General features: G+C 46.7%; 1 protein-coding gene across 1 annotated transcript in view; it reads left to right on the top strand.

The window, feature by feature from the left end:
• Positions 1–220: 220 nt before the first annotated feature.
• BMT2 (base methyltransferase of 25S rRNA 2 homolog) overlaps positions 221–23,714 on the top strand; it is a 61,360-nt gene continuing 37,866 nt past the window's right edge. Inside the window, exon 1 of the mRNA XM_040411137.1 lies at positions 221–437. Coding sequence (XP_040267071.1) covers positions 227–437 — 211 coding nt within the window. The 5' untranslated portion in view covers positions 221–226. The remainder of the gene's footprint in view (positions 438–23,714) is intronic.

Here is a 23,714-nt window from a genome sequence, read left to right as displayed (position 1 = left end):
GCCCCGCCCCCCTCGCGGGGTTCTCCGGACTAACATTTCTGCAAACAAGTCAAAAATCCCTGAGCAGTACAAAACAGGCTCTGATTGGCTCGCTGCTAGCCTGTTAAACGGGAGGGGGTTTCCATTGGTCAGGGTTGGCAGCAGCGCCTGCCAGTCTAGCCAATGGCGAGCTGCTCTAGCGGTGACACGCCTGTTGCTGGCTCTTGGTGGAAGTGAGGGGGTGTGGATGGCTGTTGTTTGTACTAGCCGGGGAAGAGCGATGGAGCAGGGCACAGCGGTACAGTGCGGCGGGCTCGTGTCATCTGGTAATGACCGGCAGGAGACCGGTACACCTGCAATGCCAGTGCCGCCTGCCGCAGACAAGAAGCTGGAGCAGAAAAAACTGTCAGGAGTGGTGAAGAGCATGCACCGGAGACTGCGGAGGAAGTATCTGGAAGGTACGGCTCACAGGCAGGCCCGGTCACATGAGCACTGCAAATCCTGGCATGTCACTGTCCTACTGGGCTGGTGACATAGCAATACCTGCACATACCGTGCGCACTGTACTGGAGACATATAATACCTGCACATACAGTGCAGCACTGTACTGGAGACATATAATACCTGCACATACAGTGCGCACTGTACTGGAGACATATAATACCTGTACATACCGTGCGCACTGTACTGGAGACCTATAATACCTGTACATACAGTGCGCACTGTACTGGAGACATATAATACCTGTACATACCGTGCGCACTGTACTGGAGACCTATAATACCTGTACATACCGTGCGCACTGTACTGGTGACCTATAATACCTGTACACACAGTGCGCACTGTACTGGAGACATATAATACCTGTACATACAGTGCAGCACTGTACTGGAGACATATAATACCTGCACATACCGTGTGCACTGTACTGGAGACATATAATACCTGTACACACAGTGCAGCACTGTACTGGAGACCTATAATACCTGTACACACAGTGCGCACTGTACTGGTGACCTATAATACCTGCACATACCGTGCGCACTGTACTGGAGACATATAATACCTGCACATACCGTGCGCACTGTACTGGAGACATATAATACCTGCACATACCGTGCGCACTGTACTGGAGACATATAATACCTGCACATACCGTGCGCACTGTACTGGTGACCTATAATACCTGCACATACCGTGCGCACTGTACTGGAGACCTATAATACCTGCACATACCGTGCGCACTGTACTGGAGACATATAATACCTGCACATACCGTGCGCACTGTACTGGAGACATATAATACCTGCACATACCGTGCGCACTGTACTGGAGACATATAATACCTGCACACACCGTGCGCACTGTACTGGTGACCTATAATACCTGCACATACAGTGCGCACTGTACTGGAGACATATAATACCTGCACATACCGTGCGCACTGTACTGGAGACATATAATACCTGTACATACCGTGCGCACTGTACTGGAGACATATAATACCTGCACATACCGTGCGCACTGTACTGGTGACCTATAATACCTGTACACACAGTGCGTACTGTACTGGAGACCTATAATACCTGTACATACAGTGCGCACTGTACTGGAGACATATAATACCTGCACATACCGTGCGCACTGTACTGGAGACATATAATACCTGTACACACAGTGCAGCACTGTACTGGAGACCTATAATACCTGTACATACAGTGCAGCACTGTACTGGAGACATATAATACCTGTACACACAGTGCGTACTGTACTGGAGACCTATAATACCTGTACACACAGTGCGCACTGTACTGGAGACCTATAATACCTGTACACACAGTGCGTACTGTACTGGAGACCTATAATACCTGCACATACCGTGCGCACTGTACTGGAGACCTATAATACCTGCACATACCGTGCGCACTGTACTGGAGACCTATAATACCTGTACATACCGTGCGCACTGTACTGGAGACCTATAATACCTGTACATACAGTGCGCACTGTACTGGAGACATATAATACCTGCACACACAGTGCAGTACTGGAGACATATAATACCTGTACATACAGTGAGACCTATAATACCTGCACATACAGTGCACACTGTACTGGTGACATAGCAATACCTGTACATACAGTGTGCACTGTACTGGAGACCTATAATACCTGCACATACCGTGCGCACTGTACTGGTGACCTATAATACCTGCACATACCGTGCGCACTGTACTGGAGACATATAATACCTGTACATACCGTGCGCACTGTACTGGAGACCTATAATACCTGTACATACCGTGCGCACTGTACTGGAGACCTATAATACCTGTACATACAGTGCAGCACTGTACTGGTGACCTATAATACCTGTACACACCGTGCGCACTGTACTGGAGACCTATAATACCTGTACATACAGTGCAGCACTGTACTGGAGACCTATAATACCTGTACACACAGTGCAGCACTGTACTGGAGACCTATAATACCTGTACACACAGTGCACACTGTACTGGAGACCTATAATACCTGTACACACAGTGCAGCACTGTACTGGAGACCTATAATACCTGTGCGCACTGTACTGGAGACCTATAATACCTGTGTGCACTGTACTGGAGACCTATAATACCTGTACACACAGTGCAGCACTGTACTGGAGACCTATAATACCTGTACACACAGTGCAGCACTGTACTGGAGACCTATAATACCTGTACACACAGTGCAGCACTGTACTGGAGACCTATAATACCTGTACACACAGTGCAGCACTATACTGGAGACCTATAATACCTGTGCGCACTGTACTGTAGACCTATAATACCTGTGTGCACTGTACTGGAGACATATAATACCTGTACACACAGTGCGCACTATACTGGAGACCTATAATACCTGTGCGCACTGTACTGGAGACATAATACCTGTACACACAGTGCAGCACTGTACTGGAGACATAGCAATACCTATCTGCTCCAGACTAAAAAAAAATATCAAGGAGCCATTGACTCAAAACCTGAGAAATTTTTAGGCGCCAAATTTAAAATACATATAATATAGCAGGGATGCTTAGAAGCATGGGGTTTTCTAAGCTACAGCCCATGCAGTTAAAGGGGTTGTGCACTAATTTCCCTGTCAGACTAGCCAGATTCGCGTTCCTAATCCCTAGGTGCTGGGCCTTGGCTCACTCGCTTCCGGGCCTCCGCTGCTTATCTTGGGTTTCTCCATGAAAACGTTTGGCTGCAGTGGCATCAAGACAATCACTGGCCACAGTGCGAGGGGCGGATCTTCACCCAGCAGACGTCTGCAGTGTATGTCTGCTGGATGAAAGCCTTTTTTTCTTAACGAGGCAGAGCAACGGAGGGTCTAGGCGCAAATGGCGACAAGAAAACAAACAAAGTCTTGTCGCCATTTTGCAAATTGTCTATCCTTGTCTGCAAAACAGAGAATTTCTATATTTTTTGCGGGGTTACGCAATGGACATACGGAAACAAAATACGTTTGTGTGAATGTAGCCTAAGGGTGTATTCACACACATCAGATTTGTTTTAGAAATGTCTGTGACCGAAACGCACTTCCAATCATCTGAATGGTGTTGTTCCTGCAGCAGGTGCATAGTTTACTGCCTTCAATTGAATGGGACAGTCACAGAAATGTCTCCAATAAATCTGCCACGTGTGAACACACCCTTAGACACCAGAATTACTGTAAAGGATTTACTAAGAACTAAGGGGTGTAAAGTAGAACTGACTTAGTTGCCCATAGCAACCAGATTCTACCTTTCATTTTCCAAAGGAGCTGTAAAAAAGGAAAGGTGAAATCTGATTGGTTGCTATGGGCAACTCAGCCAGTCTAATTTACACCAGTTTAATAAATGATCCCCTAAGGGTTTTTCCCCTCACTCCTGACGGCACCCATGTGACCAGGACCTCCCATCCAGGACAGGAAACCTGAGAAGATAAAATGGTTCACACCCCCACCACACCTCAGTTCAGGTTTCCTGTATAGGAGGTACCTGAGGAGCTCTGGCTTCTTCTATGTTTTGGTTCTCACCTTCGAGGGGTTGGGGAGGTCGTAAAGGGACCTATCCCTGGCGGCGTCAGTCTCCTTGGGAAGCCGCTGCCTGAGACTGATCTTCCTCCTGCATTCCCCCCTTGCCTCCCAGGGAGCCGCTGTGGCCGTGTTCAGGCAGCTCCCGGTCCGTTGTTGCGGGATGCCCGGCGTCCTGCTTCCAAGATTGCGGCCCACTCTCTGAGGCGTTCTGCGCATGCGCGCAGGGACAGCCTCTCCTGGCAGTTAGGCGTCATATCCGGGCGCTTGACGGAAGAGGTGGAGGCATCCTCTGGCATGGATTAGGTGCTCTAAGGGGACCTATTGGTTTAAAGGAACCGAGGCGCGGAATATAAATTGGCGGCAGGAGAAGAAAGCCAGCCTTGGATGCACACAGTGCTGTGCAGGATCTGGGTTCCCACCAGCATGACTGAACCAGATACAGGACGCGCCGACCCCCTGGAACCCTCGAGGCCCGCAAGCCCGGTATTGGTCCTGAGGAGTGGGGAAACTTGACTCTGCTTTGGTGAGATTTATCCTCTCATAATTAATGGGGGTGTTGTTTTGCTTTATTGTTATAGGCAGCAAAAACACCAAAGAAATCGTCCAGGAAAACTAAGCATAAAGAGTGTGGAGCATGTAGAGTAGCCTTAGCTGCCTCCACGTTAAGCCGCTCAAGCATGTATAGATGAGTTGGTTATGGAAGAGTCTCACAACTGATCTAGAAATATGAGAGCTTTAATACGGTCAGAGCTTAAAGCGTCCATTACATCACTTGGTCGGAGTCGCCAAAGGTCTCCAGACAGGTCTTCTTATTATAAGGACTCTGATTCAGTTTTTTCAGATGAAGAAGAGGATATAAAATCTGGCCAGGCCCTATCAGAGGATTCTTTCTCTTCAGATGAGGACTCAGCGGGGAGGGCATTTTTTCCACCGGAAGATACCGAGCCTTTACTGAAAGCTGTCAAAGCCACCATGCAATTAGAAGATGTAAAACAACCTAAATCTATTGCTGATCAGGTTTTAGAGGGTCTTGGCCCTAGAAAGCATAGAGTTTTCCCCGTTCATAAAAATATTGAAGCCCTAATCAAAAGAGAATGGAAAAATCCTGATAGAAGAATCAGTAAAGAGGAAATACCCATTTGAAGAATCGGTAGCAGGAATATGAGATAAAGCTCCCACCGTAGATGCCCCGGTGGCAAAAATTGCTAAAAGATCGGCTCTACTCTTTGATGACTTAGGATGTTTAGCGGATCCTTTGGATCCGCAAATGGCAACAAGACAGCAATGTTTTGTCTCCATTTTGCAATTCTAAGTCGCATTGGTGACCATTTTGCTCGCCATCTGGAGCCCTGCCTATACATACAGTGCAGCGCTGTACTGGAGACATTATAATACGTGTAAATACAGTGCAGCGCTGTACTGTAGACATAATACCTACTGTATGTATACAATACAACACTGGACTGATATAATAATGGTCTGTTCACTTAATACTGGTACTGAGCTGCATGATACTGGTAGCATAAAACCAGTACTCTTCTGCTTTGTACTGGTTGTGCAATAACATACAATTGACATAATACCCATACTGAATTGTACTGGTGACGTAATATACACAATACTTTCACTGCAGTGATGTCAGCGTACATCGGTTACATGGCCTATGTACAATTCAGACCAATTGAAGTGCATGGAGCCGCAATACCAAGCACAGCCGCTATCAAATGGACGGCACTGTGCTTGATGAGCTGTGAGGGTAGTCAGGAGTCAGACCCCCACTGATCATGTACCGATGATTTATCCTGAGAATAGGTTATCAGTATTAAAGGGGTTTTCCAGGCTTTTAATATTGATGGACTATCTTCAGGATAGGTCATCAATATCAGATCGGCAGGTGGCAGCATGCAGGAAGAGAGATAGGAAATGGAATGTGTGCAGGGAGCTTGCCTCCGCTTCATAGAGTTAATCCCCGCCAATCTCATATTGATGACCTAACCTAAAGATAGTTCATTAATATTAAAAGTGTTAAAAGCCCGGAAAACCCCTTTAACCACCTAACTGTTTTGCCCGAGTCCAGCTCGGGCAGTGGGTAAAGTAGCTAACTGGACGGGGGAGGGCTGCTTTAGATGCTGCTATCTCCTGAATGGTAGCAACTAGAAACATCAAACTGGTCTTGTTTAACCGCTTTACGTCCGCCCATAGGATATAAACGTCCTATGAGTGGACGTCTATTTCTGAAAGCACGTTTTAAAAAGTCCTTTCAGAAATAGCAGCTGCACGCTAATCGTGCAGCTGCTGATCGGGTTGCCCGCTGTCAGTGACAGCAGGGCAACCCTAAGACAAGGCAGGGACAGTGCCCAGGTCTCCCTGCCTTCCGGATCGCTGCAGACACAGCGCTCACCGAGCGCTGTGTATGCAGAGAAGGAAGCGCTGTGTGCTTCCTGTTCCGGCCCGGCGGTCATGTGACCGCCGTGACCGGAGAGTGCAGGAGCTGTGTGAGGTCTCTCAGAGACCTCGATCAGCCCTGCTCTGAGGCTGTACAGCGCTGGATTGCTGCTGTACAGCCTCTATAGGGGTGCATTTGTCCTGTAACTGGGGCTACTATGTCAGCCCCAGTTACAGGAGAAATCAACAGTGAAAGAAAAAAGTGAAGTAAATGTCCCCCAGAGGTCTTGTATGACCTTATGGGGGACGAAAAGTGTAAAATAAAAAAAAATAAAAATAAAAGGTTGAAAATAAAAAAATAAAAAAAAGTTTCACATGTAAAAAAAAAAAGTCCCCAAGTAAGGAATGGAAAAAAAAAGTTAAAAATAAAAAAAAGTATACATATTAGGTATTGCCGCGTCCGTAAAAACCAGCTCTATAAAAATATCACATGACCTAACCCCTCGGGTGAACACCGTAAAAAAAAAAAAAACTGTGTCAAAACAAGCAATTTTTGTCACCTTGCATCACAAAAGGTGCAACACCAAGTGATCAAAAACGCGTATGTCCAACAAAATAGTACCAATAAAACCGTCACCTCATCCCGCAAAAAATGAGCCCCTACATAAGAAAATCTCTCAAAAAATAAAAAAACTATAGCTCTCAGAACATGGACACATTAAAACATAATTTTTTTGTTTCAAAAATGCTATTATTGTGTAAAACTTTAATAAATGAGAAAAAGTATACATATTAGGTATCGCCACGTCCGTAACAATCTGCTCTATAAAAATGTCACTTGACTGAACCCCTCAGGTGAACGCTGTAAAAATAAATAAATAGAAACTGTGCTAAAACAACCAATTTTTTGGTCACCTTGCCCCATAAAGTGTTATAATGAATGATCAAAAAATCATATGTACCCAAAAATAGTACTAATAAAACTGGCACCTTATCCCCTAGTTTCCAAAATGGGGTCACTTCTTGGGAGTTTCTACTGTAAGGGTGCATCAGGGGGCTTCAAATGGGACATGGCATCTAAAAACCATGTGGAGTTCCTTTTCTTCTGCGCCCTGCCGTGTGCCCATACAGCAGTTTATGACCACATGTGGGGTGTTTCTGTAAACCGCTGAATCTGGGTAATAAATATTGAGTTTTGTTAGCTGTTAAAGAGGACCTTTCACCGATTCTTACCCTATGAACTAACTATACAGACATGTGGAGCGGCGCCCGGGGATCTCTCTGCACTTACTATTATCCCCGGGCGCCGCTCCGTTCTCCTGCTATGCCCTCCGGTATCTCCGTTCCCTAAGTTATGGTAGGCGGAGTCTGCCCTAGCGCTGGCCAATCGCATTGCAGAGCTCACAGCCTGGGAGAAAATAACCTCCCAGGCTGTGAGCTCTGCGCTGCGATTGGCCAGCGCTAGGGCAGACTCCGCCTACCATAACTTAGGGACTGGTATCTCCGCCTACTATAACTTAGTGAGCGGAGATACCGGAGGGCATAGCGGCAGAACGGAGCGGCGCCCGGGGATAATAGTAAGTGCAGTGAGATCCCCGGGCGCCGCTCTACATATCTGTATAGTTAGTTCATAGGGTAAGAATCGGTGAAAGGTCCTCTTTAACCATCGATGTGTTAAAGAAAAAAATTGATTAAAATGGAAAATCTGCCAAAAAAGTGAAATTTAAAAATTTGATATCCATTTTCCTTTAATTCTTGTGGAACGCCTAAAAGGTTAATAAAGTTTGTAAAATCGGTTTTGAATACCTTGAGGGGTGTAGTTTCTACAATGGGGTCATTTATGGGGGTATCCACTATGTAGGCCCCACAAAGTGACTTCAGACCTGAACTGGTCCTTAAAAAGTGGGTTTTGGCAATTTTCTTAAAAATTTGAAGAATTGCTTCTAAACTTCTAAGCCTTCTAACGTCCTAAAAAAATAAAATGACATTTCCAAAATGATGCCAACATAAAGTAGACATATGGGGAATGTTAAATAATAAATATTTTATGAGGTATCACTTTCTGTTTTAAAAGCAGAGAAATTGAAATTTAGAAAATTGCGAATTTTTCAAATTTTTGGGTAAATTTGGGATTTTTTTCATAAAGGTGAAATATTTTGACTTAAATTTATGACTATCATGAAGTACAATGTGTCACGAGAAAACAATCTCTGAATGACTTGGATAAATAAAGGCGTTCCAAAGTTATTACCACATAAAGTGAGATACCGTATATACTCGAGTATAAGCCGACCCGAGTATAAGCCGAGGCCCCTAATTTTACCCCAAAAAAATGGGAAAAATTATTGACTCGAGTATAAGACTAGGGTGGGAAATGCAGCTATAATGCAGAGTGTATGTGTATATAATGCACACACTCTACATTACACTGCGTGCAGAATTATTAGGCAAATGAGTATTTTGACCACATCATCCTCTTTATGCATGTTGTCTTACTCCAAGCTGTATAGGCTCGAAAGCCTACTACCAATTAAGCATATTAGGTGATGTGCATCTCTGTAATGAGAAGGGGTGTGGTCTAATGACATCAACACCCTATATCAGGTGTGCATAATTATTAGGCAACTTCCTTTCCTTTGGCAAAATGGGTCAAAAGAAGGACTTGACAGGCTCAGAAAAGTCAAAAATAGTGAGATTTCTTGCAGAGGGATGAAGCACTCTTAAAATTGCAAAGCTTCTGAAGCGTGATCATCGAACAATCAAGCGTTTCATTCAAAATAGTCAACAGGGTCGCAAGAAGCGTGTGGAAAAACCAAGGCGCAAAATAACTGCCCATGAACTGAGAAAAGTCAAGCGTGCAGCTGCCAAGATGCCACTTGCCACCAGTTTGGCCATATTTCAGAGCTGCAACATCACTGGAGTGCCCAAAAGCACAAGGTGTGCAATACTCAGAGACATGGCCAAGGTAAGAAAGGCTGAAAGACGACCACCACTGAACAAGACACACAAGCTGAAACGTCAAGACTGGGCCAAGAAATATCTCAAGACCTGATTTTTCTAAGGTTTTATGGACTGATGAAATGAGAGTGAGTCTTGATGGGCCAGATGGATGGGCCCGTGGCTGGATTGGTAAAGGGCAGAGAGCTCCAGTCCGACTCAGACGCCAGCAAGGTGGAGGTGGAGTACTGGTTTGGGCTGGTATCATCAAAGATGAGCTTGTGGGGCCTTTTCGGGTTGAGGATGGAGTCAAGCTCAACTCCCAGTCCTACTGCCAGTTTCTGGAAGACACCTTCTTCAAGCAGTGGTACAGGAAGAAGTCTGCATCCTTCAAGAAAAACATGATTTTCATGCAGGACAATGCTCCATCACACGCGTCCAAGTACTCCACAGCGTGGCTGGCAAGAAAGGGTATAAAAGAAGAAAATCGAATGACATGGCCTCCTTGTTCACCTGATCTGAACCCCATTGAGAACCTGTGGTCCATCATCAAATGTGAGATTTACAAGGAGGGAAAACAGTACACCTCTCTGAACAGTGTCTGGGAGGCTGTGGTTGCTGCTGCACGCAATGTTGATGGTGAACAGATCAAAACACTGACAGAATCCATGGATGGCAGGCTTTTGAGTGTCCTTGCAAAGAAAGGTGGCTATATTGGTCACTGATTTGTTTTTGTTTTGTTTTAGAATGTCAGAAATGTATATTTGTGAATGTTGAGATGTTCTATTGGTTTCACTGGTAAAAATAAATAATTGAAATGGGTATATATTTGTTTTTTGTTAAGTTGCCTAATAATTATGCACAGTAATAGTCACCTGCACACACAGATATCCCCCTAAAATAGCTAAAACAAAAAACAAACTAAAAACTACTTCCAAAAATATTCAGCTTTGATATTAATGAGTTTTTTGGGTTCATTGAGAACATGGTTGTTGTTCAATAATAAAATTAATCCTCAAAAATACAACTTGCCTAATAATTCTGCACTCCCTGTATATACACACATCTGCAAGAGGGTGACTCAGATTGATGGGAGTCTGACTCTGACTCCCTGTATTTAATGCAGAGTGTGTGCATTATATACACACACACTCTGCATTAAATACAGGGAGCCATCCACAGATCTCCCCCCTAAACAGTGCCATCCACAGATCCCCCCTAAACAGTGCCATCCACAGATCCCCCCTCCCCTATAATGGCACTGTTTAGGGGAGGGGGCGGATCTGTGGATGGCACTGTAGGGGGATCTGTGGATGGCACTGTTTAGGGGAGGGGGGGATCTGTGGATGGCACTGTAGGGGGATCTGTGGATGGCACTGCCATCCACAGATCCCCCTACAGTGCCATCCACAGATCCCCCTCCCCGACGCTCACAGCAGTATATTTATAAACTACCGTAATCAGTAACTACCGTACTTTAACTTTAATCATCGCTCATTGCTGAGCTCTTTACTCTGATTATTTGGATATCTTACCGGTACTTTGTCTTAGCTCCGGTAATAGCAGGCAGTGCGGGGGGCGGCGCTCACTTACTGACGTCACGCGCCTGCTTCTCCCACTAGGCGGCGCAGGCGCGTGACGTCAGTGAGTGAGCGCCGCCCCCTGCACTGCCTGCTATTACCGGAGCTAGACTAGACTCGAGTATAAGACGAGGGGGCTTTTTGAGCACAAAAATATGTGCCAAAAAACTCGTCTTATACTCGAGTATATACGGTATGTCAGTTTTGCAAAATTTGGCCTGGTCAGGAAGGGGGCAAATGGCCCAGATGGCAGGTGGTTAAAGGCTGACAGTCCAGGCTTTCATAAGACACAAGACCAGTGATATCTACTCCTGTACTGAACAGATTGCATGTTTCTAGCTGCTACCATTCAGGAGATGGCAGCATCTAAAGCAGCCCTCCCCCTCCAGTTAGCTACTTTTCCCACTGCTGGAGCTGGACTGGGGCAGCCGCTGGGGAGGAGCTTTTCACTGATTTATTACACTATGAACTAACTATACAGACATGTAGAGCGGCACCCGGGATCTCACTGCACTTACTATTATCCCTGGGCGCCGCTCCGTTCTCCCGCTATGCCCTCTGGTATCTCCGCTCACTAAGTTATGGTAGGCGGAGTCTGCCCTTGTTTTTCTGTAGCGCTGGCCAATCGCATTGCAGAGCTCACAGCCTGGAAGAAAATAACCTCCCAGGCTGTGAGCTCTGCGCTGCGATTGGCCAGCGCTAGAGCAGAACAAGGGCAGACTCCGCCTACCATAACTTAGGGACTGGTATCTCCGCCTACTATAACTTAGTGAACGAAGATACCGGAGGGCATAACGGGAGAACGGAGCGGCGCCCGGGGATAATAGTAAGTGCAGTGAGATCCCCGGGCGCCGCTCTACATGTCTGTATAGTTAGTTCACAGTGTAATAATCGGTGAAAGGTCCTCTTTAAACAACCCCTTTTATGCAGTTGAGCCAAGACTAAGTATAAACGGCTAGTAGTGCTTGGTCAATGATCACACAACCAAGGTGGTGCCCCTTTATTTTGGGTTCTGCAGGAGGGTATATGTTGTAGTAGGGAAACATTTAGGGCCATTCACATGGTGGGATTTGATATATGGAACTGTGCACACGTATTGACCAGTCTTTTGGTATTTGGATACCAGCACAGCATATGAACAGTGAACTGTTCCTCACCCGGTGTGACATGTTCATCCGCAATTGACTTGTGACCTAGAGCACCAGCTTTTTGGTTTTTATAAAGGATTCTTGGCACAACTCTAAAGCCCTTTTACTCATCTGATCTGATGGTGTCTGGACGAGGTGCTGAGGCATCATAAATATGGTGTTTAGCACAAATGACGTGTCTAGGAAGCCGGCAGAAGTACAGTGTAACACAAGCCCTACATTGTGTGGGCGATTTATGCAACTGTTAGAAAACTCCAAGAGTTCCTCATTTTGTAGATACCACAGTTGTATGGTATTGTACATTGTGAGACCCGTACCGTCTTTCCTCTCAAGTACTTTGCTTCTTTAGTGTCTGCTTCACAGGCGATCAAAGACGTCCAGACGGATTCTATGACCTTATAATTCTCCTCCTGCAACAATCTGTTTATTCTGATAGCCTTGCAACATCATGTGAATTAGTGGTGTGAGGCCTGTTTTGTTTCCTCGTCAGCTCTTTCACCATCTGAGATTTTATTTTATTTTATTTTATATAGTGTATATGTGTTTTCAGCAAAAGATGTGTATGCATTTGTAAACTATTCTTTAACCCTTTTTTATCATTGTCTACCTCCAGATAAAAGCTATCTACATTGTCATTTAAAGAGGAGTTCAAAGTTTCCTCAAATCTCAAGGTAGCCATACACAGTCAGTAGCTGTAGTCTGAACTCTCATCAGTGCCTATTCCTCCCAGCTCCCCCATGCACATGTACAGTCCACCACATGTGCAGGTGTTCTCCAGAAGAGAGTAATGCCTGCATTACACAGGCCGATTGAGCAAGCTATTGTCAGGAGGCAAGCGTTCCTTTTCTATTACATGCAGAGATCTCTTCCGCAGCTTGGCCCCATTCTGTCTACCAGTTTGCCAACGGCAGATCATTATTAGGCAGCATGATCTGCATACTTAATAATCAGAATTGGCCAGTGAATGAGTATTTGCTCATTCATCAGGCAATCGGCGGCAGTATTACACTGCAAGTTGATCACTCGTTAGCGATTATTGGCTGAAAAGGCGGCCAGTGTAATACAGCCTTAGGCCTCTTTCACACGACCGTTTTTTCCCCCCCGTTTACGGGCCGTTTTTTGCGGTCCGTATACGGAACCATTGATTTCAATGGTTCCGCAAAAAAACGGAATGTACTCCGTATGCATTCCGTTTCCGTTTTTCCGTTCCGTTTAAAGATAGAACATGTCCTATTATTGCCCGCAAATCACGTTCCGTGGCTCCATTCAAGTCAATGGGTCCGCAAAAAAACGGAACACATACGGAAATGCATCCGTATGTCTTCCGTATCCGTTCCGTTTTTTGCGGAACCATCTATTGAAAATGTTATGCCCAGCCCAATTTTTTTCTAAGAAATTACTGTATACTGTATATTCCATACGGAAAAACGGAACGGAAACGGAAACAAAAAACGGAACAACGGATCCGTTTAAAACAGACCGCAAAACACTGAAAAAGCCATACGGTCGTGTGAAAGTGGCCTTAACCACTTCAGCCCCCAGTGCTTAAACACCCTGAAAGACCAGGCCACTTTTTACACTTCTGACCTACACTACTTTCACCGTTTATTGCTCGGTCATGCAACTTACCACCCAAATTAATTTTACCTCCTTTTCTTCTCACTAATAGAGCTTTCATTTGGTGGTATTTCATTGCTGCTGACATTTTTACTTTTTTTGTTATTAATCGAAATTTAACGATTTTTTTGCAAAAAAATGACATTTTTCACTTTCAGTTGTAAAATTTTGCAAAAAAAACGAGATCCGTATAGAAATTTTGCTCTAAATTTATTGTTCTACATGTCTTTGATAAAAAAAAAATGTTTGGGTAAAAAAAAAATGGTTTGGGTAAAAGTTATAGCGTTTACAAACTATGGTACAAAAATGTGAATTTCCGCTTTTTGAAGCAGCTCTGACTTTCTGAGCACCTGTCATGTTTCCTGAGGTTCTACAATGGCCAGACAGTACAAACACCCCACAAATGACCCCATTTCGGAAAGTACACACCCTAAGGTATTCGCTGATGGGCATAGTGAGTTCATAGAACTTTTTATTTTTTGTCACAAGTTAGCGGAAAATGATGATTTTTTTTTTTTTTTTTTTTCTTACAAAGTCTCATATTCCACTAACTTGTGACAAAAAATAAAAACTTCCATGAACTCACTATGCCCATCACGAAATACCTTGGGGTCTCTTCTTTCCAAAATGGGGTCACTTGTGGGGTAGTTATACTGCCCTGGCATTTTAGGGGCCCAAATGTGTGGTAAGGAGTTTGAAATCAAATTCTGTAAAAAATGACCTGTGAAATCCGAAAGGTGCTCTTTGGAATATGGGCCCCTTTGCCCACCTAGGCTGCAAAAAAGTGTCACACATCTGGTATCTCCGTACTCAGGGGAAGGTGGGGAATGTGTTTTGGGGTGTCTTTTTACATATACCCATGCTGGGTGAGATAAATATCTTGGTCAAATGCGAACTTTGTATAAAAAAATGGGAAAAGTTGTCTTTTGCCAAGATATTTCTCTCACCCAGCATGGGTATATGTAAAATGACACCCCAAAACACATTCCCCACCTTCTCCTGAGTACGGCAATACCAGATGTGTGACACTTTTTTGCAGCCTAGGTGGGCAAAGGGGCCCATATTCCAAAGAGCACCTTTCGGATTTCACAGGTCATTTTTTACAGAATTTGATTTCAAACTCCCTACCACACATTTGGGCCCCTAGAATGCCAGGGCAGTATAACTACCCCACAAGTGACCCCATTTTGGAAAGAAGACACCCCAAGGTATTCCGTGAGGGGCATGGCAAGTTCCTAGAATTTTTTATTTTTTGTCACAAGTTAGTGGAAAATGATGATTTTTTTTTTTATTTTTTTTTTTCATACAAAGTCTCATATTCCACTAACTTGTGACAAAAAATAAAAACTTCCATGAACTCATTATGCCCATCAGCGAATACCTTGGGGTCTCTTCTTTCCAAAATGGGGTCACTTGTGGGGTAGTTATACTGCCCTGGCATTCTAGGGGCCCAAATGTGTGGTAAGGAGTTTGAAATCAAATTCTGTAAAAAATGACCTGTGAAATCCGAAAGGTGCTCTTTGGAATATGGGCCCCTTTGCCCACCTAGGCTGCAAAAAAGTGTCACACATCTGGTATTGCCGTACTCAGGAGAAGGTGGGGAATGTGTTTTGGGGTGTCATTTTACATATACCCATGCTGGGTGAGATAAATATCTTGGTCAAATGCCAACTTTGTATAAAAAAATGGGAAAAGTTGTCTTTTGCCAAGATATTTCTCTCACCCAGCATGGGTATGACAGGGGTGTAATCAATGACAGGGGGGTGATCAGGGAGTCTATATGGGGTGATCACCACAGTCATTGATCATGCCCCTGTAAGGCTTCATTCAGACGTCCGGATGCGTTTTGCGGATCGGATCCATCTATCAGTGCATCCGTAAAAATCATGCGGACATCTGAATGGAGCTTTACAGGGGGGTGATCAGGGAGTCTATATGGGGTGATCACCACAGTCATTGATCATGCCCCTGTAAGGCTTCATTCAGACGTCCGGATGCGTTTTGCGGATCCGATCCATCTATCAGTGCATCCGTAAAAATCATGCGGACATCTGAATGGAGCTTTACAGGGGGGTAATCAATGACAGGGGGGTGATCAGGGAGTCTATATGGGGTGATCACCACAGTCATTGATCATGCCCCTGTAAGGCTTCATTCAGACGTCCGGATGCGTTTTGCGGATCCGATCCATCTATCAGTGCATCCGTAAAAATCATGCGGACATCTGAATGGAGCTTTACAGGGGGGTAATCAATGACAGGGGGGTGATCAGGGAGTCTATATGGGGTGATCAGGGGCTAATAAGGGGTTAATAAGTGACGGGGGGGGGGGGGTGTAGTGTAGTGTAGTGGTGCTTGGTGCTACTTTACTGAGCTACCTGTGTCCTCTGGTGGTCGATCCAAACAAAGGGGACCACCAGAGGACCAGGTAGCAGGTATATTAGACGCTGTTATCAAAACAGCGTCTAATATACCTGTTAGGGGTTAAAAAAAACACATCTCCAGCCTGCCAGCGAACGATCGCCGCTGGCAGGCTGGAGATCAACTCTCTTACCTTCCGTTCCTGTGAGCGCGCGCGCCTGTGTGCGCGCGTTTACAGGAAATCTCGGCCATCGCGAGATGACGCATATATGCGTGACTCTGCGCAGGGCTGCCACCTCCGGAACGCGATCCTGCGTTAGGCGGTCCGGAGATGGTTAAAGGGGTTTTGTCACTTCAGCAAGTGACATTTATCATGTAGAGAAAGTTAATACAAGGCACTTACTAATGTATTGTGTTTGTCCATATTGTCTCCTTTGCTGGCTGTATTCATTTTTCCATCACTTTATACACTGCTTGTTTCCATGGTTAGAACCGCCCTGCAATCCATCAGCAGTGGCCATGCTTGCATACCATTAAAAATGCACCAGCCTATGTGCGCTCACCATAGAGGCCAGTGTTTTTTCCTATAGTGTGCACCATGGAAACGAGCAGTGTATAACTTGAAGGAAAAATGAATCCAGCCAGCAAAGGAGGCAATATGGATAATAACTATACATTAGTAATTGTTTGTATTAACTTTCACTATGTGATAAAAGCCACTTGCCGAATTGACAAAACCACTTTAAGCCACTGCTTATCTCCCCTGAGAACAAAGGATCAAGCATGTTGTAATCCCACATACACAGCAGATTCAAAGGGGAAGGGGGATTAGGTTTTCTTGGATTTCACCATTCACACCCCCATACACATTAGGGTACATTCACAGTTGCAGTTCAGATCTGGCAGGCTGTTCCAGAGCCTGTTTTGGCATAAATGCTGTCTGTCGGCCAAGCAGAAAATGCTGCATGCAGAGATAGGCTACTTTCACACTTGCGTTTGGAGCGGATCCGTCTGGTGTCTGCACAGACGGATCCGCTCCTATAATGCAAACGCTTGCATCCGTTCAGAACGGATCCGTCTGCATAACTGGTTTTTACAGATCTGATTTTTCACTTCGTGAAAACTCAGATCCGACAGTATATTCTAACACAGAGGCGTTCCCATGGTGATGGGGACGCTTCAAGTTAGAATATACTAAAAGAACTGTGTACATGACTGCCGCCTGCTGCCTGGCAGCACCCGATCTCTTACAGGGGGCTGTGATCCGCACAATTATTGTGCGAATCATAGCCCCCTGTAAGAGATCAGGTGCTGCCAGTCAAGGGCAGACCCCCTCCCTCCCCTGTATTAAATGTGACCAGTGCGGCCTCCCCTCTCCCCCCCCCCCCAATTAAATTCACCCCCCCATCATTGGTGGCAGCGGAGAGTTCCGATCGGAGTCCCAGTTTAATCGCTGGGGCTCCGATCGGTTAACATGGCAGCCAAGACGCTATTGCAGTCTTGGCTGCCATGGTTACTTAGCAATAAATGGAAGCATTATACTTACCTGCGATGTCTGTGAACGGCCGGGAGCTCCTCCTACTGCTAAGTGAAAGGTCTGTGCAGCGCATTGCTTATATCACAGACCTGTCACTTACCAGTAGGAGGAGCGCCCGGCCGGACACAGACATCGCAGCTCGCAGGTAAGTATAATGCTTCTAAAAATTGCTAAGTAACCATGGCAACCAGGACTGCAGTAGCGTCCTGGTTGCCATGGTTACCGATCGGAGCCCCAGCGATTAAACTGGGACTCCGATCGGTACTCTCCGCTGCCACCAATGATGGGGGGGTGATTTTAATTAGGGGGGTGGGAGAAGAGGGGAGGCCACACTGGTCACATTTAATACTGGGAATCCGCACTGGCCACCAATGAATATAGAGGGAGGGGGGGCCGCACTGGTCACATTTAATACTGGGGAGGGGGGGCCGCACTGGCCACCAATGAATATAGAGGGAGGGGGGCCGCACTGGTCACATTTAATACTGGGGAAGGAGGGAGGGGGGCCGCACTGGCCACCAATGAGTTAAATACAGGGGGGGTCTGCCCCCTGCTGCCTGGCAGCACCTGCCAGGCAGCAGGGGGCAGTCATGTACACAGTTCTCAGTATATTCTAACTTGAAGGGTCCCCATCACCATGGGAACGCCTGTGTTAGAATATACTGTCGGATCTGAGTTTCATGATCTAACTCAAATCCGATGGTATATTCTAACATAGAGGCGTTCCCATGGTGATGGGGACGCTTCAAGTTAAAATATACCATCGGATTGGAGAAAACTCAGATCTGATGGTATATTAATAGGGGACTCCTGACTTTACATTGAAAGTCAATGGGGGACGGATCCGTTTGCAATTGCACCATATTGTGTCAACGTCAAACGGATATGTCCCCATTGACTTGCATTGTAAGTCTGGACGGATCCGTTTGGCTCCGCACGGCCAGACGGACACAAAAACTCTGCAAGCTACGTTCAGGTGTCCGCCTGCTGAGCGGAACGGAGGCCAAACGGTGCCAGACTGATGCATTCTGATCGGATCCGCATCCACTCAGAATGCATTGGGGCTGTACGGATCCGTTCGGGGCCGCTTGTGAGAGCCTTCAAACGGAGCTCACAAGCGGAACCCCGAACTCAAGTGTGAAAGTAGCCTATATTTGTTCGAAACCTGGCATTTATAAAGCATCAGAATCCTGTTAGTCAATGAGGATGTGGCGGTGATCTGTAGAATCCGTCAGGCTGCTCTCTGCCGAAATAGCCTTCCAGAATCACTGTTGTGGATGCAAAAGTACCCTTAAAATGATGTGTATGCTGACTTTATATGGGTTCTCCAGGATTTTATATTGATGGCCTATCCACAGGATACACCATCAATATCAGACCAGCAGGAGGCTGACTCCCCGTAGCTCCAGAACTCCACAGCGCCATTCATTGTGTAGTGGACGGAGCTGGTAATGGCAGCATATGGTAGGAGCTGAGCTGTGCACAGGCCATGTGACATAGCCGTGATGTCACTGGCTTGTGGGAAGCAGTGAGAAGGCGCTAATTACCTGGGGTTTTGGGTTTTAGACCCTGCCGATCAGATCCTGATGACCTACCAAAGGATAGATCATCAGTAAGAAAACCATATAGAACCCCTATAAGAGACGCTATTTGTCTCGGTCACTAGGAAGCTCAGAGGAATGAAAATATGGAGGTGGGATAATGTCTTCTGAATAAGCCTTTTAGGGTATGTCCACGTGTGGATGAGAATTGCCTAAAGCACATTCACTTTGCTGGTACTGTACAACGCTGCAGATCTGCCACATGAAAATCTGAACCTGCAAATCTGCAGCATTTCCGCTATGTGTGGATGTGCCCTTGGTGTAGTCTCAAAATCATAAACCACTTTTTTGAAATATCGCTTGAAGTTACAGACCTAAAGCCTATATCTGGCTTTGAACATTCAGTCGCTGTCAGCCGAATAACTATCTTCCCCCATACACAGAGGAGAAGGCTGCTTTCAGACACTTCAGGCAGCGAGAAATCTAAAGGATCCGGGGAAATTTTTCAGTTAGTCCTATCTTTCTGCCCCCGACAGCCTCTGTGGAGGGAGAGTTGCGAGCTCCCCATACAGATTAGACTGTCGCCTGAACCCGCCAATACACTAATGTGTATGGAGGCCTTAAAGGGGTTGTCAGAGTTCAATAAAAACTCTGGCAGGTCCCTGTAGAGGCCTGTAAATAACAACATAATGAATACTTACCCCATTTCTCCTTCTACAACTTCCTGTTCTGCACTCTGGTCCTCCCCGCCATTGTTCATTCTCCTGGCTACTCACGGATCACCACTGCAGCCAATTACCTCAGCAGTGATATCCAATATACGCTACTACAGCCAAGAAGGTGATGTCAACCACAAGGAGGACTAGAGCGCATTGCTGGAAGTGGCATGGGATAAAAGGGGTGCTTGAGTTTTTATTTAACTCTGACAACCCCTTTAAGGTGCTCATGCACACGACCTTGATCAGCCCGGGAAGCGCAGTCTGTGTGTCTGCTGGATCTCCTGGGCTGACCGCTGCTCCCCTGAACTGAAGTGAATGTATCATAGGGTTTTATGATGCAGTCAGTTCATATCTGATCGCAGATCTCTTGTACTGAACTCGCAGGTATAAATCATAAAACACTATGATACAGTTAGTCCAGGGGAGCCACGGTCCCCCCAGGAGATCCAGCAGACACACGGATTGTGTTTCTGATCACGGTTGTGTGTATGAACCCTATGGCTACTTTCACACTGGCGTATTGGCTTTCCGTTTGTGAGATCCGTTCAGGGCTCTCCCAAGCGGTCCAAAACGGATCAGTTTTGCCCTAATGCATTCTGAATGGAAAAGGATCCGCTCAGAATGCATCAGTTTGCCTCCATTCCGCGTTTTGGTGTCCGTCTGACGAAACTGAGCCAAACTGATCCGGTCTGACACAAAATGTAATCCGTTTTCTATGACACAATCGGGCACAATAGAAAACGAATCCGTCTTGGCTGTGTTAAAGATAATACAAACGGATCCATCTGTGCAGATCCATGATGGATCCGCACCAAACGCGAGTGTAAAAGTAGCCTAAGACTGCACTGCTAAAATATTCTCATGACAATACTTCTGATATGTCACTGTTGTCTTGGGCACCTTCTGTAAATCTGCAAAGAAAGGGGGGTTAGTCAGCACCTCCCAATGCGCAGGTGCACGCTGCCGTGGCTGAAAACAGAGAAAAAAAGGGGGAATGCAGCAGCACCCTGCAAACCAGATAAAGTACAATAATGCCATAGTCACAAAAAATATTATAGTGCTAATGCTATGCTTATTTATAAAATGAGAATCTTGGCAAATGCATTTTGTACAAAACCATCTGAGCCCGTCTGCCGGATGTCAAGGCGATCTCTGTAAGACGGGTCCTAACAGTAAATACTACCTGTTATGCGCCACAAAGTTCAGGAAGTGTTGGTTCCACATAGGGTTGTTGCGGGTATCGAAATTTCGATACCCAATCGATACTTTTGTCCCGGGATTTCCATTTTTTTGATACTGGGCTGTGCTGCTGCGCAGTCTAGTATCTCCGAACATGAGCGCGCTGCTCTCAGCGCGCTCATGTTCCCTCAGCAGTCTCTCCCTCCCCCCTGTGCTGCCGCTGCCACCAATGAACGGAGAGAGGGGCGGGCGCACTGCGCAACCAATGATAGCACTTTTCCTACACACAGCGGCGCCCAGAGATGTCCCTGCACTTACCATTATTCCTGGGCACAGCTCCGTTCACCCGCTGTGCCCCATTACTGTCTCCTCTCCTGCTCCATATGCTAATTACTATCGGAGCAATGGGGAGAAGACTATCAGCTTCTCTAGTGGGCGTTCCTTCTCCCTGCCCTGAGATTGGACAGCGCTACAGCCAGGGGGAGAAGGAACGCCCACTAGAGAAGCTGCTGTCTCCTCCCCATTGCTCCGATAGTAATTAGCATATGGAGCAGGAGAGGAGACAGTAATGGGGCACAGCGGGCGAATGGAGCGGCGCCCAGGAATAATAGTAAGTGCTGGGACATCTCTGGGCCGCTCTGTGTAGCCTAATACTTAACCCCTTAAGGACGCAGGGCGTATCGGTACACCCTATTTCCCGAGTCCTTAAGGACTCAGGGCGTACCGGTACGTCCTAACTTGAAATCGGCATTCCGGCGCCCCAGGGGTTAATCGGAACGGGATTTCGGCTGAAATCATTCAGCCGGCATCCCGTAACAATGCAGGGGGGGGTCATTTGACCCCCCCGCATCGACGATCGCAGAAAACCGCAGGTCAATTCAGACCTGCGGTTTTCTGCGTTTCCGGTCCATTCGGGTGTCCTGTGACCCGATGAACCGGAAAAAGACTGCGATCGGTGGCGTAATTTTACACCACCTATCGCAGTCCGAGGATTTGGAGAGGCGGTGCTGGCCCTGGTGCTGAACGCCGCTGTCCAGGGTGCTGATTGGAGCAGGGGAGAGAGGCGCGAGATTCAAACTTCCTGCGCTCCTCTCTCCCCTCCTCTTCCTGTCCAGCACCCTGACCGTGCAGCACCGTCCAGAACGAGCTCCTGTGTCCCCACAATCGGCATCCATCACCCTCCTGCACCCATCGCCACCCAGGTAGGTTAGGGTCAGTGAGGGAGAGGCACCGTTAGGCAGGGAAAGAAGGGAAAAGTTAGTTAGAAAAAAAAAAAACTTTTATTTCCAAACTTTCTTTGATCCATCCATCAGACCCCAGATCCCCCCCCCTCCCCTGACCACCAGCCCCCTTACCACCACTTTTTTTTTTCTGCGTGCGCTGACTGGCCGGCACTTTTTAGCGTCCGTCCAGTGTTAGCGCATCGCCCGCCCCACCGACCGCTGATCAGCAAGTTTGAACTTTTTTTTTCCTAACACTTGCCCTTTCTTTTTTTGCCTTTTTTAGTACGCGAACACCCGTTGCCCCCACACACACGCACATATAATAAAGGTTTCCACACACGCACACATACACGCACACACACCCATGGCCCGCCGGATGTTCTCGGCCGAGGAGGCATACGCCCAGATTGCCTCCGACTCTGAGAGCCCCAGTGAGGATGAGGATGACCCTACGTTCCTTTTATCATCCGCATCCTCCTCATCATCATCTGATGACGATGAGCCACCAAGGCGGCGGAGACGCCGCCAGGCGGAGCCAGGGGCCCCACATGCTAGGGATCCTGTGGCCCACCCTAGTACGAGCCGCCCTGGGGTTCGTACTGGTTTCCCGGCCCACCAAATAAGTCCACCGGAGCCCCCTGCCGATGAACTTAGCTGGTGTCCACCAGTGGACTTTGAGCCTGAGATTCCGGATTTTGCTGGCAATCCTGGAATCCAGATTCCCACAGTGGGGTTTACTGAAATAGACTATTTTAGTTTTTTTTTCAGTAACCCACTGGTGAATCTGATGGTGGAGCAGACGAATCTGTACGCCCAACAGTTCGTCGCTCAAAACCCAGGCTCATTTTTGGCTAGACCCGGTGGCTGGACGCCGGTCAGTGCAGCCGAGATGAGGACATTTTGGGGCCTCGTGCTGCATATGGGTCTAGTCCAAAAACCCAGTGTCAGGCAATACTGGAGTGGGGACGTCCTATACCAGACCCCACTGTACAGTATGGTCATGACACGTCCCCGGTTTGAGGCCATCCGGAAATGTCTGCATTATTCCGATAATGCAGCATGTCCCCCCCCAAAGTGATCCTGCCTATGACCGGCTGTACAAGATACGGCCGGTCATCGATCACTTTGGGGCCACATTTCAGCAGGCCTACGTACCTGGAAGGGAGGTCGCGGTTGATGAGTCTCTCGTTGCGTTCAAGGGGAGACTCAGTTTCCGCCAATATATTCCCACAAAGCGGGCGAGGTATGGCGTGAAGCTATACAAAATTTGTGAGAGTACCTCAGGGTACACTTACAAATTTCGTGTGTACGAGGGGCGAGATTCCCGGATTCAACCCCCAGAATGTCCCCCCACTCTGGGTGTTACCGGGAAACTCGTGTGGGACCTTATGTACCCACTGCTGGATAAGGGTTACCACTTGTACGTGGACAACTTTTATACCAGCAT

The sequence above is a fragment of the Bufo bufo genome, chromosome 1 (assembly GCF_905171765.1).
Source record: "Bufo bufo chromosome 1, aBufBuf1.1, whole genome shotgun sequence".
Taxonomy (NCBI): domain Eukaryota; kingdom Metazoa; phylum Chordata; class Amphibia; order Anura; family Bufonidae; genus Bufo; species Bufo bufo.
This window is presented reverse-complemented; position numbering and strand designations above follow the sequence as displayed.